The sequence below is a fragment of the Trichoderma atroviride genome, chromosome 6 (genome assembly GCF_020647795.1).
Source record: "Trichoderma atroviride chromosome 6, complete sequence".
In the NCBI taxonomy this organism is placed as follows: domain Eukaryota; kingdom Fungi; phylum Ascomycota; class Sordariomycetes; order Hypocreales; family Hypocreaceae; genus Trichoderma; species Trichoderma atroviride.
In genome coordinates, this window is record NC_089405.1 from 3691385 (window position 1) to 3706819 (window position 15435).

Genomic DNA, 15435 nt, shown 5'->3' on the forward strand with positions numbered 1-15435 from the left:
GCTTCCAGAGCTCCAAGCTAGCAGCTATAGGGCGGGACTAGCACCAAATTCAGCTGTGTTTCTAGCTGCAAAGTTGAAAACTCGCCGCAAAAATACAGTTACCCGTTTTCACAAAGAGCTCTTATAAACTGAATACACAACGCCTTATTTCAAGAAGAAACAACTCCGGGTGGTCTAGTTGGTTCATGGCGTTCGACTGTAATTGTTCAGGTTATCGAAAAGTCAGCGGTTCGATTCCGCTTCTGGAGATCTTCTATTTTTGTTCTTTTTGTCCTTTTCAAGTTCCTTTTCGAGGTTGATGGACTATCGTGACTATGGCGGATATGAAGTTTTCGGCCACCATTTTTCACCATTTTTTTTTTCTTCGCTTCTTCTTTTTCCATATGATTCATCTCAGTGATTTGATTTATCCCATTCTTCTCATCGACATAATTCCATGCCGTGTCCCAGGATCCTTCAATCCACAGAAATCTCACACTGCAACTCCGTAAACCCGGCTCGACCCGCCGTTATCGCTATCAGAGCATCCCCATACTCCCCCATTCCGGTAGAGTAATGATTACCCAATTAGCACCTCGCAATGCAGGGCACCAGCTGCGAAATCGCTTCATCCACCGCCCATGATTGGCCCTTTGTCCTCTGTATGTAGTCCAAATAGGAGCGATTCGGGTGCCGGCGCCTTGCATCGGTTTCTTAATTTCGAGTGTCCAACGAAATATGCAGCTGGATGGGTGACTAAGCCAGGCTTGTTCTTTTTTTCTGCAAATCAACCCCACATGAGTACGTACCGAACAGCCCATTTAGCGCCTCCGATAAGAGCAAACAATTAACCGACTAGACTCCAGACTATTCGGGGCGTCATTGACGATCTTCTCTTTTGTTTTCACTCTTTTTTTTCGCTCAACCTCCTCTCTCTGTCTGTATTAAAAGCTTCCTCGGCAAACAGAGAAACCCCCCCAGACACAAAAATGGCCTCAATTGCTGCCTCCCTGCGCGCTGCCCGCCCCGTGGCCATGCGCTTTGCACCCCGCGCTGCCCCGATGGCTCGACTGGCGATGCCCTTTAGAAGCTTTTCCAGCACCCGCCTGAGTATGTTTCTAAATACCTAACCTGTTATTTACTTCACAGCACATGTCTAACTGATATCCAATTCTAGGCCTCGCCCGCAAATACACCAAGGACCACGAGTGGATCGACCTCTCGGCCGACCGCAAGACCGGCGTCATTGGCATCTCAGAGTACGCCGCCGAGCAGCTGGGCGACGTCGTCTACGTCGAGCTGCCCCCCGCGGGCGAATGGACCGACCAGGGCGACTCCATCGGCGCCGTCGAGTCCGTCAAGAGCGCCAGCGACATCAACGCGCCCGTCCGCTGCAAGGTCACCCACACAAACGCCCTGCTGGAGGAGAAGCCCGCCACGATCAACCAGGTGCCCGAGGACGACAGCGCCGGCGGCGGCTGGATTGTCAAGGTCGAGGTGGACGAGGAGGGCGCGGCGCAGTTTGACGAGCTGCTGGATGCCGAGGCGTACAAGGCGTTTACGTCCGAGTAAGGAGGCCGAGTGAAAGAGGGGCGGCTAAAAGATTAGACGATGGGCATGTTTTGCGATTGATTGACTAAGATATTGGTGTGAAATATGGGGACGGTGACCTTTAACAAGAAGAGAGAGGGGGGAGGAAGATATAAAAGAAAAAGAGCGAGAAATATCACATCTCTTCATTGAGAAGATGATGACAAGAGCTGGCCTGAAATGGTGTAGAAAAAAATCAAAACAGTTCAACCTGGTAATCAGCGGAGGGGATGGATTTAAATCTTGTATATCTATTTAGCAAACAAACAGGTTCGCATTTTGTGTACCATGCCATATTTCATCAGATGAGGGTATACATTTTGTGGTTTGTCGTGCGTCGTTAAAATGATGATGATGCAAATGTTTTCCTTGCTCCAATTTTCCATTGACCTTGTCCTTCCATGTCATTCACACCCCCAATTCCCATTGTTTGCCCTTCCGTCTCATTCACACATAGTCGTACAGCAAGCTACACCAATTCTTATTTCGCTGGCGGTGGTGCCGGCTTGTTCTTGTTGATGTCGTCCAAGATCTTGTTTGCGCCCTTGTCCACCAGATCGGCCGCCATCTTGACGCCAAACTTGTCGGCCTCCTCCGCGGACGCAATCGTCTGAACCTCCTCGCCGTCCACGCCCTCTGTGCCCTGCACCGACACGACCGTGGCCCGTAGCCTCAGCTGGCCCGGCGCAACCCACTTGGTCTCGACGCCAATGGGCACGCTGCAGCCGCCCTCCAGCGCGCGCATCAGGCTCCTCTCGGCTATCGTTGCCAGACCGGCGTTCTTGTCCTCGATCAGCTTGAGGGCGTCAATCACTTTTTGGTCGCCGGCGCGACACTCGATGCCCAGTGCGCCCTGTCCCACGGCGTGCAGGATGCCGCCATTGTCCAGCTCGAGGAACTGCGAGATGTGAGCGTCGAGGCCCATTCGCTGCAGGCCGGCCGCCGCCAGGATGATGCCCGTCAGCTCGGGGTCCTCGTCGAGTTTGCGCAGCCGCGTCTGGATGTTGCCCCGGTGGTCCTTGAACTTGAGGTTTGGGTATCGTCGCGCGAGCTGGGCGATGCGGCGCACGCTGCTGGTGCCGATGATGCTGCCCGCCGGCAGGTCGGCCAGGCTCTTCCAGCCGTGCTTGTCAACCAATTCCTTCTTCAGCACCAGCGTGTCGCGAGGGTCCTCCCGCTTGGTGACGCAGCCCAGCAGCAGGCCCTCGGGCAGCGTCGTGGGCATGTCCTTTAGCGAGTGCACAATGATGTCGAGCTCGTTTGCCTCGAGCTTGTCCTCCAGCTGCGTCGTCCACAGGCCCTTGCCGCCAAAGTTGTAGAGCGCCGTCGTCTGGTCGCGGTCGCCGGTGGTTGTCATTCCGTGGATGGGGAACGAGTAGGCGGGCAGCACGGCTTGAAGAGCAGCGACGACGATGTCGGCCTGGGCGAGGGCCAGCGGCGAGTTGCGCGTGCCGACTCTGATGGTCGTGGGGCCCTGTGCGAGGCCTGATGCTTTGTCGTCGGCCATTTTGGAGAGATGTCTGAGAGGTTGTGGTGATGGGGATGTGAGAGTGGGAGTTTGATTTTCTTGAGAGGCGATAATGGTTCGAGAGGATTCCGAATGCCGATGGAGGGGTAGTCGGCAACTCGGCGGGGTATTTGCACTGTGCAGAGCAGTAATGGAATGGCGTACTGTGTGAATTGTGTTTTAATACAGTAATTTGCAGGGTAGGTCACAGCACAGAGTACTCGTGGCTTCACACATGGGCAAATTGTATGTGAGTATTGCCTGCTTATGAACCAATTGGGATGAATTATCAAGTGTAGAAAATCTGTTTCCTTTAGAAATTGCCTGTCGGTTCATCGGGACCGATAACCTGAGAAGCAGATACAAGCTCCAAGATACGTCATGCTGGCTAATCTTTACAATTGGTTGGCATAAATGTCGAGTTACAAATTGCACACTAATTTGGCTGTTTGTTTCCTATTCGTGTCGAAATCAAAAGCCTAATACGTGATGTTTCGGTAATTGTGTATTCGTGTAGAATAAATGGCGTGTTGTGACGAAATATAGAGATGAAAGCAGAGCATGGAGCCGAGTTTGAGACACAAGCATCACTTTTGTCAAGACGGAAGCTTAATTCTTGTCGATCTTCATGATCTGGTGCTACTCATTTAGATCGAAGTGCTATTTATAACTACACAAAACCATCAGTGCTAAAGAAGTATGCCTATATAAAGATGGGATAGTGAACATATGCCTACCTCTAGTTGCCCTACAACTAATAACATCTCACATCTCCATCTAATTTGATCCAATCTACAAGCACTCTACGACCAAGTTTACAACCAGAATGAAGCTGGCCATCGCCTTAGTTGCCCTGATTGGACTGACGGCCGCCAATCCCAGGCCCCAGCTCCCAACGCCCGACACGCCCCCTCCGCCACTCTCCTCCCAAGAGCCGCAGCCGGTTCCTGAATCTTCAACCACCTCCAGCACCTCGACTTCCACCTCCAAGGATGCGCCACCTCCTGTGGCCACCAGGGAGCCTCCCGTGCCGGAGGGGTCCATCTGCGAATGCGGCTATACCTATTGCGCATCTGTGCTGATGGGCATGAGTATGTTATGCACATGAAATTGGAGTCTTTCATAGAAGAACGGAGCTGATGTAAAGTGCTATAGAAAAGCCGTGGTCTCAGAAACAGCTGGCCGAGTCATACTGCAAGACCCCCCCACGCCTCCTGCAACAACAACGTCCCCGCAACAAACACCTCGTCTGCGTTGTATATCTGTCTCTGCGACGATGCCGATCAAAAGGTCGGTACGCACCTGGATCTTGTTTGCGGGTGCGACAAGTGCCTGAACATTGGGCCCGACTTCCGGGGCCGATGCGAGACTCCGTGCCACGGGGGGAACTGCCAGATGGAGCTGTAATGGTTGAGCTTGTGTCTTGTTTGTATTTCTGAATGTTTGCTTAAGATGAATGTTTATCAGATGCTGTGTTGGAAGCGGGCTCTTATCGCTAATACCACTAATTGAGTTATTACAGATTGATCACCACTTAGATGCTCGGGTTTGGGACTGCAAGTTGCTTCGAGAGTTGACTGCTGGCTTGATACCAGGTGCTGCAAAAGCTGGATAATATCTAGTACTAGTAGCTTCTACAGCCAATAATATCTAATCCATATCCATTCATCGCTTCCTTGTTACATTTTAGTAAATATCCGGCAATATCCCACTTTAAATCTCCTGATCTTCCCTTTCCCCTCCCGCATATCCCGCGCATTCAGCTCAACTCTGCACCGCATTACACGCACAGCACACACCATGGAATTAAGCTCGTATGTACGCTCGGCTGCGTCGGAGCCGCCTCGCATCGCAACCACCCCAAACGCACGATTCCAACCTCCAGCAGCGCAAATCGTCCCAATACGGCCTGCTGCCGCTTCGTGCTGCACGTCGCCCTTCCCCAGCTTTTAGCGCCGATAGTTCCCCCCGCAGTGGGGGATCATTTAGTGGCCGTGCCGCCTAAACTCCCCTCACGCCCCCCTGTAGGTCCCCTTCTGATGCCCCTGTAAGTTCTTGGAGAGACCCCCCTTTGGAGGACCCCGCACCTGATGGTCGTCTCTTTGTTAGTGGTAACGTCAGAAAAGAGAAGGTTGTCCGCGGACGAGTACCTTGCTGGCCGGCGGAATTCTGCTTGCGACGGCTGTATCTTTGGAGTACTGGACGTCAAAGATGCTCCGACGATGTCACCATTCTTTTTGTGATTTGTTTTTTTTTACCCGGGCCGTTAAAAACTTGGAGTCGGCGGAGCGGGGGTTTTAACGACCGAGCTTGTTTTGTAGAGGCCACCTTCTCCTCCTGCGCACGCGTTGCGATCGAGTGATTTTCTTGCTTCTTCTCTTTTCCTTCTTCCTTTGCTTCTTGCAAATAGCTCTTTTCGACTGTATCGTGACGTCTATTGCTTTAGCAGAACCGGCAGATACAAAGGGCTCTTACTGCTGCGGCGCATGAGCTCTGCTGACGACTGTCGAGACATCAACCGATGTGAGCTCGTATAGCTGATCTGGTATGTTTGTCTTTCCGGAGAATGATGAATAATTACCTCTCTTCTAATTTTTTATCGCATACAGCTACACCTATAGCTTGAATCCTTGTGTGTGTCGGTCCAAGTCGCCTCAGATGAGGGTCGATTCGTGATGGCGTCCTCTGTGCTTCGCCCATTGGCCACTGAGCTCTACTTTTCGCCTACTACTGCTTCTTCGTCGCGCTTCTTGCGCTCTCGAATCCAAAGTAAGAGACAGAGTCCCTTCTATGCGTGAATTGCGCCTCTACAGGCACCAGCGAGTGACAATCTCTGACTCTGCTACTAGATGTTAAGCCCTTGGTGAGTTGCCACCGCCAATGGCACGCCTCTTCGGGGGCACAGCGGCAGACTGCAATTGTCGCCGCGGCTGCAAAGTCCCTGGCGCTGGTTCGCCGTGACTCTCCGGTTCCACGAGTTCCCGCTCTTTTCCCAAAGGCTTACTCGACGGACGCGACCACCGTGGTGCCCCCCACGACTCCTTATAGCCAACTGACGGTTGGTGTGCCGCGGGAGACCTTTCCTGGGGAGCGCCGAGTCGCATTGACTCCAACCAATGTGGCTCTGCTCCTGAAGAAGGGATACTCCAAGGTCTTGGTCCAGCGCGGAGCTGGTGCTGCGGCTGAATTCTTGGATGAAGCCTATGAAAAAGCTGGCGCTACTCTTGTCGACTCCCCTGATGGTGTCTGGTCTGCAGCCGATATTGTTCTCAAGGTCCGAGGACCTTCAAACGCCGAGGTCAATGCCATTAAGAAAGGCCAAACGGTCCTCTCCTTCCTTCAGCCTGGCCAGAATAAAGATCTTGTTGAGAAGATTGCGGCCAGGGGCGCAACTTACTTTGCAATGGAAATGGTCCCCCGTATCTCTCGCGCTCAAGTTTTCGATGCCCTCAGTAGCATGGCCAATATTGCCGGCTACAAGGCTGTCCTGGAAGCATCCAATGTCTTTGGTCGATTCTTGACCGGCCAAGTCACGGCTGCTGGCAAGATTCCGCCCTGTAAAGTTCTGGTCATTGGAGCTGGTGTAGCTGGTCTCAGCGCAATCGCAACTGCTCGTCGAATGGGTGCCATTGTTCGCGGATTTGATACTCGTCCCGCGGTCAGAGAGCAGATTGAGTCTCTCGGCGCTGAATTCATCGAAGTCGACATGCATGAAGACGGCTCTGGTGCGGGAGGCTATGCCAAGGAGATGAGCAAGGAGTTTATCGAAGCCGAAATGCGACTTTTCAAGGAACAAGCCAGGGAAGTGGACATTATCATTACTACGGCTCTGATTCCCGGAAGGCCCGCCCCGAAACTTATTAAAATGGATATGCTCGATGTCATGAAACCCGGAAGTGTTATTGTTGATCTCGCGGCTGAGGCTGGCGGCAATTGTGAGGCCACCAAAGCAGGCGAAATGATAACTTACAATGATGTCAAGGTTATCGGTAAGACAGTATCAGATCTTTGATGCTCAGGCGTTTTATACTAATATGAAATCGTAGGATATACTGATCTCCCGTCTCGCTTGCCGACCCAATCGTCGACTCTCTACTCAAACAACATCACCAAGCTCTTACTCTCAATGTCACCCAAAGAAAACGAATTTGGAATTGACCTGTCTGACGAGGTTGTCAGAGGCGCCATTGTCATGCAAAAGGGAGAAATCCTGCCGCCCGCTCCTCGCCCTGCCCCTCCTCCAGCACCAGCCAAACCCGCAGCCGCCGTTGTAGTTGAAGCTGTAGAACTCACTCCTTGGCAGAAAAAGACTCGCGAGGTGGCTACTGTGACTGCCGGAATGACAACCATGCTTGCTCTTGGAAAGTTCACCGGGCCTCTGTTCATGTCTAATGCATTCACCTTTGCTCTGGCTAGCTTGATCGGTTATCGCGTCGTCTGGGGCGTGGCGCCCGCGCTACACTCTCCGTTGATGAGCGTGACAAACGCGATTTCTGGCATGGTTGGTATTGGCGGTCTGTTCGTTCTCGGTGGAGGCTACTTGCCCGAGACAATTCCTCAAACCTTTGGCGCCCTCAGCGTGTTGCTGGCCTTTGTGAATGTTGGTGGTGGCTTCGTCATCACCAAACGAATGCTCGACATGTTCAAACGTACGTCTTCTGTCAATGAAATTGATACGAGCGCAGCTAATAGTCTTTTAGGACCTACTGACCCCCCCTGAGTACCCCTGGCTTTATGCAATCCCGGCTACTCTCTTCGGTGGAGGCTTCATCGCTGCTGCGTCGACCGGAGCCGCTGGCCTTGTCCAGGCCGGATATCTCATCAGTTCTGTTCTTTGCATTGGATCTCTCTCAGGCTTGGCCTCTCAAGCAACTGCTCGCATGGGTAACATGCTCGGTATTCTTGGTGTCGGCACTGGTGTATTGGCTAGTTTGGCTGCTGTGGGATTTTCCCCCGAGGTCTTGACGCAATTCACCGGACTCGCTGCCATAGGAGCCATTGCTGGTAAGTCACCGTATCCATCTAGCCAAGAATAATGGTTGCTAACAAGATTTCAGGCATGTTGATTGGAAAGAGAATTACGCCTACTGATTTGCCTCAAACTGTCGCTGCCTTGCATTCAGTTGTTGGTCTTGCAGCCGTTTTGACCAGCATTGGCAGTGTCATGGGCGATATTTCTGACCTCACCACTCTGCACATGGTAACTGCATACCTTGGTGTTCTGATTGGTGGTGTAACCTTTACCGGATCAATTGTTGCCTTCTTGAAGCTCGCAGGTCGCATGTCTTCTCGCCCCAAGCTCCTCCCTGGCCGACATGTTATCAACACTGGATTGCTGGCAACCAATGCCGCTACGTTTGGTGCTTTCCTTACCATGGCTCCTGGTGCTCCCATGATTGCTGCTGGGGCACTGGCAGCTAACACGGCGCTGAGTTTCATCAAGGGATACACGACAACTTCTGCAATTGGAGGCGCTGACATGCCCGTCGTCATCACCGTGTTGAACGCATACAGTGGCTTCGCTTTGGTGGCCGAAGGGTTCATGCTGGATAATCCTCTCTTGACGTCTGTGGGAGCCCTGATAGGCGTTTCTGGTTCTATTCTGTCATACATCATGTGCGTTGCCATGAACCGGTCTCTAACCAATGTCCTGTTTGGAGGCTTAGGAACTCCGACACAAGCCTTGGAGTACAAGCCAGAGGGTCAGGCGACTGAAACATCTGTAGAGGATGTTGCAGACCAGCTAGTGAACGTCGAATCCGTCATCATAGTCGTCGGATATGGAATGGCTGTCGCAAAGGCACAGTACGCGCTCTCGAGCATTGTCCAGTCGCTGCGGTCAAAGGGAATCACTGTCCGCTTCGCTATCCACCCAGTTGCTGGTCGCATGCCTGGGCAATGTAATGTGCTGTTGGCGGAAGCAAGCGTCCCCTACGATATCGTCCTGGAAATGGACGAGATCAACGATGACTTCCCCGAGACTGATCTGGTCTTGGTCATTGGTGCCAACGATACTGTGAACCCGATTGCCATGGAAAAAGGTAGTTCCATTGAGGGCATGCCAGTGTTGCATGCCTGGAAGGCCAAGCAAGTTATTGTGATGAAGCGCACGTTGGCCAGTGGTTATGGTGAGTGCCCGTCTTTTCTTTCTTTCTTTTTCATCCATAAGTGTACTATGATAAGCGAGGCTGACACGCAGTTTATAGCTGATGTGCCGAACCCGATGTTTTACATGCCAAACACCAAGATGTTGTTTGGCGATGCAAAGGTTTCTTGTGATGGTAAGTATCAGTTTTCACCGCTTTTCAACACTCAGTTTGCTAATGATTTTGTAGCTATCAAGTCAGCTGTAGAAAGCAAACTGTAGAGTTGGGTAGTAGACGCTGTGATACGGCGTAAGGATTCCGGGCTTGATTTGATCATGTGTTGCGCCGCAATAGATGGGATTAGATAGTACTGAGTCTGTTTTTGTCGATATTTTCCGCCTGTTTAAAAGAAGTAAAACGTTTGTTTAAATTCACCGTTCAAGTGTTTGAAATAGTCTCTCTTGATAACATCACCGTGTCCTGCCTGATAAACACCGGGTAATGCACATATCTGCCTGTGTCTATTGTTTGATTCATTTGTGTTTGCTGTTTAAAATATGTACACCATCTTTTACCTCAAAAACCACTCATACCCGGTCCTTGACCACTGGCTCCCAAGCGTTAAGCTTCGGCTTCGTTCTGTTACCCTCAAACGTTAGCTCAGGTCCATCTCTCACTATATGTCCCACCGTCCTGCTTCATCATGCTGCTAGAAGCCAACTCACGTGCTGTACGTCTTGAAAGCGCCCCGCGTCATGGTATAGTTTGGCTTGGGCAGCGCCGGCTCAAAGTGCCGTGTGCCCGTCGCAATCAGGGGGTCCTCGGTGGGCGGCTTGTCGACGGCGTAGCTGATCCAGGCGTGCCAGCCGGGCTCGATCTGGCCGGCGTCGTAGTCGTGCTTGGCGAAGTCGACCCAGCGCGTGCGGAGCGGCAGTTCCTCGAGGTTCTCGTAGAATTTGTTGCCGGCGCGGTCGGTGCCGATGAGGGTTCCGGCCTTTGTGTCACCTGTTTGCTGGAGTCAGAGGGGAGTGTTGCTGAGGGATTGGGAGAGGCGAAGACGGGATGGGCGTACCGATGTACTGTTGGAGGAGAGGTGCGAGAGCTATGCGTTAGCTATGCGTCGTCGATTGTCGGAAGAGCTGGAGGGTTAGAATCTCTCGAGACGTACCAGCATCTGGCGGAAGTAATCCTGCGCGGGAAATGTTAGCAGCCGGTGGCAATTGAGAGAGATGGGCGAGATGCTTACCTTGATGCCAACCTTGCGCAGGTTGCCCAGAGTCCTTGTGATGGTCGACATGGTGGCGGTAGCGGGCAATTCCTACCGGTGATGGGGTTGTATTCGCTGGAATCTTGGCCTCGGGTGGGAAGAGGTCATTGAAGCTTGGTTGAAGATTCCGGCGAGCGCGGCAAAAGCTCGGCTGAACTGATTTGATTCAAGCTCTAGATAGATGGCCGCATGCCGATGGAATTTTTTGGATAAAGGACTCTGTCTTTCTTTCTTTTCTTTCTCTCTTTTGAATTTTTACTTGTGAGTCTTGCAATTGAACGCATAGAGCATGATTGTGCGCAGCTGCGCTCGTTGCGCCTCCAGAGCGCGAGTCCTCCGATCCAAGCCGAGCATTTCACCACCGCGATACCAGTTCAGAAGCTATGCGACACCCCATGGAGCTCCCGCAGCGCCAATTCACAGCGGAAATGCAGGGCTGCTGGCGCCGTTTGTGAGCGAATTGGATCGCATGGCGCCGAGTTTCGACCTTCGGGGCGACCAGATCCGGATATTGAAGACGCCGACGGAATTCTACGAGACGCTCAAGGTACGATGCGACCTACATGGAGAGACAAGCAGTTTAGGAGGCTGATGGTTTTTTTATAATGTAGGATCGGATACAGAATGCGAAAAAGAGGATATTCCTGTCGACGCTGTACATTGGCAAGTCGGAAAAGGAGCTCATCGAGACGCTGCGAGAGGCGCTGAGGCAGAACCCTGACCTGACGCTCAGCATCTTGACGGATGCGCTGCGCGGCACTCGCGAGTCGCCGAACCCTTCATGTGCTTCGCTGCTTGCGCCGCTGGTGGAGGAGTTTGGGGCTGATCGAGTCGAGATACGGATGTATCATACGCCGAATCTGACGGGGCTGAAGAAGCAGTATGTGCCGAAGAGGATCAACGAGGGATGGGGATTGCAGCATATGAAGCTTTATGGCGTGGATGACGAGATTATCATGTCTGGGTATGTTGGTGCTGCTGAAGTGCGGTTTGAGGGGATTTGCATTGACGTGAGATTTTGAAAGGGCAAACTTATCGATGGATTACTTTACGAATCGACAGGATCGATATCACCTCTTCTCGTCCAAGGAGGTGACGGACTACTTTTGGAAGCTTTATAACGGCGTATCGTCGTTTAGTTTCCTTGTTCAGCCGTCAAAGGAAGATGCGGCAGGTTTTGCTCTTACATGGCCGGCAAAGAACTCTGCTCCGTCACCGCTGGAGAAGCCGCAGTCTTTTGTCAAGAGCACTACGTCTACGTTGCAGGCGTTGATATCTGCGCCTGAAAAAGTACCGGATAGCGAGTTTAAGGATACTCGGGTCTATATGCTCGGCCAGATGTCTCAGGTTATGCGGCCGGATACGTCGACGGAGCTTCCTATACTGACGCGGATTCTGGAGAGGTTGTCTCAGCCGGCGTATGCGGGATCGTCGTGGACGTTCACTGCAGGATATTTTAACCCTGCGCCATCATTAACAAAACTGCTGCTCAACACTGCTTCGAATAACAATATTGTCATTACAGCAGCGCCGGAAGCCAATGGCTTTTACAAGTCAAAGGGAGTTTCCGGATTATTGCCGGATGCATATGTGCTACTCGCACGCCGCTTCCTTTATGCCGTTCAGCAACGTGGTCGCGAGGGAGACATTACACTGAAAGAGTGGCGCTTCGGCACGACTGGCCAGCCCGGCGGGTGGACATATCACGCAAAGGGTCTGTGGATAACGATGCCTGGAGATGTCAACCCAAGCATGAGCATTGTGGGAAGCTCTAATTATACGAAACGGAGCTACTCACTCGACTTGGAGGCCGGAACGCTGATTGTGACTCGGAATGAGGCGTTGAAAGCGCGGTTGGGAGAAGAGCAGAAGTGGCTGCAGGACCATGCGGCTGGAGTTACGATGGATGATTTTACGAGAAATGAGAGGAGGGTTAGTTTGAAGGTGCGGATTGCGATGTGGATTGTCAAGGTTGTGGGAGGCGCTTTGTGATTTGGGATGGGGAAAACTCTGCGGGACTGATTGTATGGGATTGGCTTGGATTGGGTTCAATTAGAGGGATGTATGAATATGAGATACCCGAATGGGATGAATAGATTTGGGGATGGATACTATGACTGCAAGGATTGGCGATTTATACTTGTGTTCCCTTGGATTAGGTATTTCAGATGAAAGATGCTCCACCAGCCAATAGATTGCCAAGGAGAAGAGCGAATTGTCCAATACTTCAATGAACCAAGGTGTACGAGCAAGGCATCAAGCGGCCATGAAGCCAATCGTGAAACAGCCTCAGCAAAGCATTACCTTTTGCCCGCATTCTCCTTCAACTTTCTTTTTAATCAAGGGTTACTAGGCACATCAGCTGCGACATCGATTCCCATGAAAGTGTGTAGCACGCCCTTTGAATGGCTGAGCTTTTGCTGTGCTTCCTCATATATGGGTATCTAACTGAAACAAATCAACCAACCTTGTGTAAATTTTCATTCCCAATATTGTTTTTACCAAGACTATCTAATAGCAAATGAGCCACCAAACTCCTTTCCAAAATGCACGGGTATCTTTCAAATGCAACATGTGAACTGTGAAATGAACATAAACAGACTCGTAACAGATCGTCAGGGTCGAATGAAACTGAGATGGGCATGCTTCACGCTTTGAGAAGAGTTGGACCGTATATTTTCCCATCAAACTTCGCCGCTGCACCCGGCCCTGCCAGGATAACGACCATGTTCTCAGATTGCCCAGGCTTTGGGCTTGCTGTCCCCCCCCCCGACTACGCCGCTGCACCCAGCCCTGCTAGGATAACGACCATGTCTTGGAGATTCCTAAGCCTTCGAGGGCATGTTCCTGTCAACTGTGCCACTGCACCCGGCCCTGCCAGGATAGCGACCATGTTGACGGGAACGCCCAGGCGTTAGGAATTCTGTTCATCTCTTGAAACTACGCCGCTGCACCTAGCCCTGCCGGGATAACGACCATGATTCTTGAGAATGAATGCCTGATGCCTGGAGTCTAGTCTTTGCTCTCTCTCAAATCGTGCAAGCAGCTAAAGACACTGATGAGAGGGACGTTTATCGAGTTAAACGCGGCTTACCCGAGCCATCCAGCTCCCACAGCGTGGATGATTTGTTGGCTCCCCTTTTAGACCTCGTGTTAAGAGTGCTCTGGGGAGATGCTGCAGATGGAATACGCGAGGCAGGACTCTGCTTTCGCCGCTTCCGTATGCCATTGTCGATTTTCTTCTCTTTTCCGGCCTTGTTCTTGGCGGGTTGCTTACCCCTGGTTCGTTGTTCTGTCGTTTGCTCCGGGTTTCTTTCAGGCGCGCCGTTGATTTGTGAATCTTCTGTGGTTATGGGGGAGGAAATACGGGGTATTGGCGTGGCGAGATGTTGTGTTTTTATTCGTTTGTACCTGCGATCAGCATCATTGCCGTCATCGTCATTGAGACTGGCTCTCTTCCTAGTCGTCTTTCCGCCTGGAAGTTGTGTAGATGAAGAAGGCTGAGATGGGAGGGCAAGTGCCGGTCCGTCTGTTCTTTGACGCTTGCATCTACAATTGCTGTCGCCGTCACAGATGGCCTTTTCACTATCGGGGCTCTCACTCGATATTCGCGGCGTCAACGGAGAAGCAATATCAGACGCCGCCGCCGCCGCCGCCGCCGCAGTGCTCTCCAATTTCCGACGTTTATGTGTAGATTGCTCCGCCTCGTCGCCCTCAGTGAATCGAACTCATTTCCTAGCAAGCTGCGAATTAGAAATGCGTCATTACGGTGGACTAGATGATAGGACCTGAGGCACCAACTGTTTTCTCAACACTGTCGTTCCGCCTTCCTCTGATGGACATGTTTCGTTTCGCGCATGTGCCGATATTTGCTGCTTGGCGCGTACTTTATCATTGGGAGAGTCAGACGCTCCCATGATACCATTGCCCGAAACGACTGGATGCCGAGCAGCCCAGGCTTCGAGATCATCCATTGTGTGCGTTTCACCAGGCACGGCATAATCCGAATCGTATTCAGAATCGTCATCGATCGACCATCGCATCCAGCTTCTAGAAGTATGCACAACGCCGTCCTCATCATACAATTCCGCCTCGTCTGCACGCAGGGCTTCAGCTTCAGCTTCAGCCTCGGCCTCGATCTCGTCCGCCTCCCAGCCATAGACGCCGCCTTGCACCAGCCGTAGGAAGTACTGAAAACAGCCCGTCAGGCAGGCCCGAGACAATGCCCTCTTGGCATCTCGGCACGGGAAGATGTTTTGCTCGCCGCTGCCAATCTTGTCGCTGGCGTCCTTGAGCGTATCGAGCAGCGCATCCTGCCGTTGTTTGTTCGTTTCCTGGAATAGCCTCTCAAAGTCGTCCTTGTCCTTTGCGACCTTCGCAATCTCCATGGCTGCGTTGAAGAAGTCGTCTTCGTCCAAGACTGGGATTTTGATGCAGTTGAAGCGATTCCAGTATGTATCCCACAGGGCTTCCGGGTTGTTGATGCCCTCGGGCGCAGTCGCACTCCATCTGCGATTCTTCGTCTTCATCATGTATCTCAAGGGAGCTTCGAATGGCCCTGCCGTCGGATACCCGAAGAGAGCGTGCCGCCCGTGTGCAGACATTGTTGGTGCACTGGCGCCTGAGTATCGGCGATGGCGGTCGCGATTATGGTGGGATGGATGAGAGATTGAGGCAGATGAATGGAACCGCTGCGGCTAAGTGATCCTGCTACATGGTGCATTTAGTCATACATCTAGTTTTAAGATAAAACAAGAGTTAATAAAAATATTATTTCATAATATAACTACTTGTTTAGTCTGTTAATACTTTTAAAAATACTCACTTTAGAAATATCTCCTCTAAAAACAGATGAGTTGATAGATTGCCAAGTAGCAATATTTATTATGGGGTATTTCAAGGGAATACAGTATAACACACAGGCATTGAGATGACACGCTGATATACGGTCTCCACCTCTGAATACTACTCCGTTGTCATTTACGTGTATTTTAGCTCTCCAGTTA

At 51.7% G+C, this 15435-nt stretch overlaps 9 protein-coding genes and 1 non-coding gene across 10 annotated transcripts; 6 read left to right on the forward strand and 4 right to left on the reverse strand.

Moving 5' to 3' along the window:
• Positions 1-163: 163 nt before the first annotated feature.
• Positions 164-249, forward strand: TrAtP1_011836. Its single transcript has one exon. It is a non-coding gene; the product is annotated as a tRNA-Tyr (tRNA).
• A 463-nt stretch (positions 250-712) lies between these two features.
• TrAtP1_011837 (uncharacterized protein) lies at positions 713-1844 on the forward strand. The gene is made up of 3 exons (XM_014084882.2): positions 713-780; positions 846-1089; positions 1157-1844. The coding sequence occupies exons 2-3, from the start codon at positions 969-971 to the stop codon at positions 1549-1551; spliced, it is 516 nt and encodes a 171-aa protein (XP_013940357.2). The 5' UTR covers positions 713-780; positions 846-968; the 3' UTR covers positions 1552-1844.
• Positions 1845-2050: 206 nt separating this feature from the next.
• Positions 2051-3076, reverse strand: TrAtP1_011838 (uncharacterized protein; the record flags this gene model as incomplete). The annotated part of the gene is made up of 1 exon (XM_014084883.2): positions 2051-3076. The coding sequence occupies one exon, from the start codon at positions 3074-3076 to the stop codon at positions 2051-2053; it is 1026 nt and encodes a 341-aa protein (XP_013940358.2).
• Positions 3077-4138: 1062 nt separating this feature from the next.
• On the reverse strand, positions 4139-4926 carry TrAtP1_011839 (uncharacterized protein; the record flags this gene model as incomplete). Its single annotated transcript, XM_066115272.1, has 3 exons — positions 4139-4225; positions 4379-4477; positions 4876-4926. 3 exons carry the CDS (start codon positions 4924-4926, stop codon positions 4139-4141), a joined length of 237 nt encoding a protein of 78 aa, XP_065971370.1.
• Positions 4927-5751: 825 nt separating this feature from the next.
• TrAtP1_011840 (uncharacterized protein) lies at positions 5752-7796 on the forward strand (the record flags this gene model as incomplete). The annotated part of the gene is made up of 4 exons (XM_014084884.2): positions 5752-5845; positions 5926-7065; positions 7123-7725; positions 7777-7796. The coding sequence occupies 4 exons, from the start codon at positions 5752-5754 to the stop codon at positions 7794-7796; spliced, it is 1857 nt and encodes a 618-aa protein (XP_013940359.2).
• Positions 7797-7956: 160 nt separating this feature from the next.
• On the forward strand, positions 7957-9443 carry TrAtP1_011841 (uncharacterized protein; the record flags this gene model as incomplete). Its single annotated transcript, XM_066115273.1, has 4 exons — positions 7957-8080; positions 8134-9204; positions 9283-9357; positions 9412-9443. 4 exons carry the CDS (start codon positions 7957-7959, stop codon positions 9441-9443), a joined length of 1302 nt encoding a protein of 433 aa, XP_065971371.1.
• A 162-nt stretch (positions 9444-9605) lies between these two features.
• TrAtP1_011842 (uncharacterized protein) lies at positions 9606-10511 on the reverse strand. Its single transcript, XM_014084885.2, has 5 exons — positions 10409-10511; positions 10331-10351; positions 10235-10241; positions 9888-10167; positions 9606-9801 (listed from the first exon to the last, which is right to left on the reverse strand). The coding sequence occupies exons 1-5, from the start codon at positions 10457-10459 to the stop codon at positions 9750-9752; spliced, it is 411 nt and encodes a 136-aa protein (XP_013940360.2). The 5' UTR covers positions 10460-10511; the 3' UTR covers positions 9606-9749.
• A 139-nt stretch (positions 10512-10650) lies between these two features.
• TrAtP1_011843 (uncharacterized protein) lies at positions 10651-12639 on the forward strand. The gene is made up of 3 exons (XM_014083264.2): positions 10651-10976; positions 11041-11393; positions 11455-12639. The coding sequence occupies exons 1-3, from the start codon at positions 10719-10721 to the stop codon at positions 12419-12421; spliced, it is 1578 nt and encodes a 525-aa protein (XP_013938739.2). The 5' UTR covers positions 10651-10718; the 3' UTR covers positions 12422-12639.
• A 516-nt stretch (positions 12640-13155) lies between these two features.
• TrAtP1_011844 (uncharacterized protein) lies at positions 13156-13347 on the forward strand (the record flags this gene model as incomplete). The annotated part of the gene is made up of 1 exon (XM_066115274.1): positions 13156-13347. One exon carries the CDS (start codon positions 13156-13158, stop codon positions 13345-13347), a length of 192 nt encoding a protein of 63 aa, XP_065971372.1.
• A 796-nt stretch (positions 13348-14143) lies between these two features.
• On the reverse strand, positions 14144-15270 carry TrAtP1_011845 (uncharacterized protein; the record flags this gene model as incomplete). The annotated part of the gene is made up of 3 exons (XM_066115275.1): positions 15255-15270; positions 14227-15139; positions 14144-14164 (listed from the first exon to the last, which is right to left on the reverse strand). The coding sequence occupies exons 2-3, from the start codon at positions 15031-15033 to the stop codon at positions 14144-14146; spliced, it is 828 nt and encodes a 275-aa protein (XP_065971373.1). The 5' UTR covers positions 15034-15139; positions 15255-15270.
• Between the last annotated feature and the right edge of the window lie 165 nt (positions 15271-15435).

Coding starts and splice junctions, on each gene's coding strand:
- TrAtP1_011837 (XM_014084882.2), top strand. CDS start 969: ATGGCCTCAATTGCTGCCTCCCTGCGCGCTGCCCGCCCCGTGGCCATG. Junction 1,090..1,156: donor CTTTTCCAGCACCCGCCTGA/GTATGTTTCTAA, acceptor ATCCAATTCTAG/GCCTCGCCCGCAAATACACC.
- TrAtP1_011842 (XM_014084885.2), bottom strand. CDS start 10,459: ATGTCGACCATCACAAGGACTCTGGGCAACCTGCGCAAGGTTGGCATC. Junction 10,352..10,408: donor TGCGCAAGGTTGGCATCAAG/GTAAGCATCTCG, acceptor TTTCCCGCGCAG/GATTACTTCCGCCAGATGCT. Junction 9,802..9,887: donor GCTTTCAAGACGTACAGCAC/GTGAGTTGGCTT, acceptor TGAGGGTAACAG/AACGAAGCCGAAGCTTAACG.
- TrAtP1_011843 (XM_014083264.2), top strand. CDS start 10,719: ATGATTGTGCGCAGCTGCGCTCGTTGCGCCTCCAGAGCGCGAGTCCTC. Junction 10,977..11,040: donor AATTCTACGAGACGCTCAAG/GTACGATGCGAC, acceptor TTTATAATGTAG/GATCGGATACAGAATGCGAA. Junction 11,394..11,454: donor GACGAGATTATCATGTCTGG/GTATGTTGGTGC, acceptor AGATTTTGAAAG/GGCAAACTTATCGATGGATT.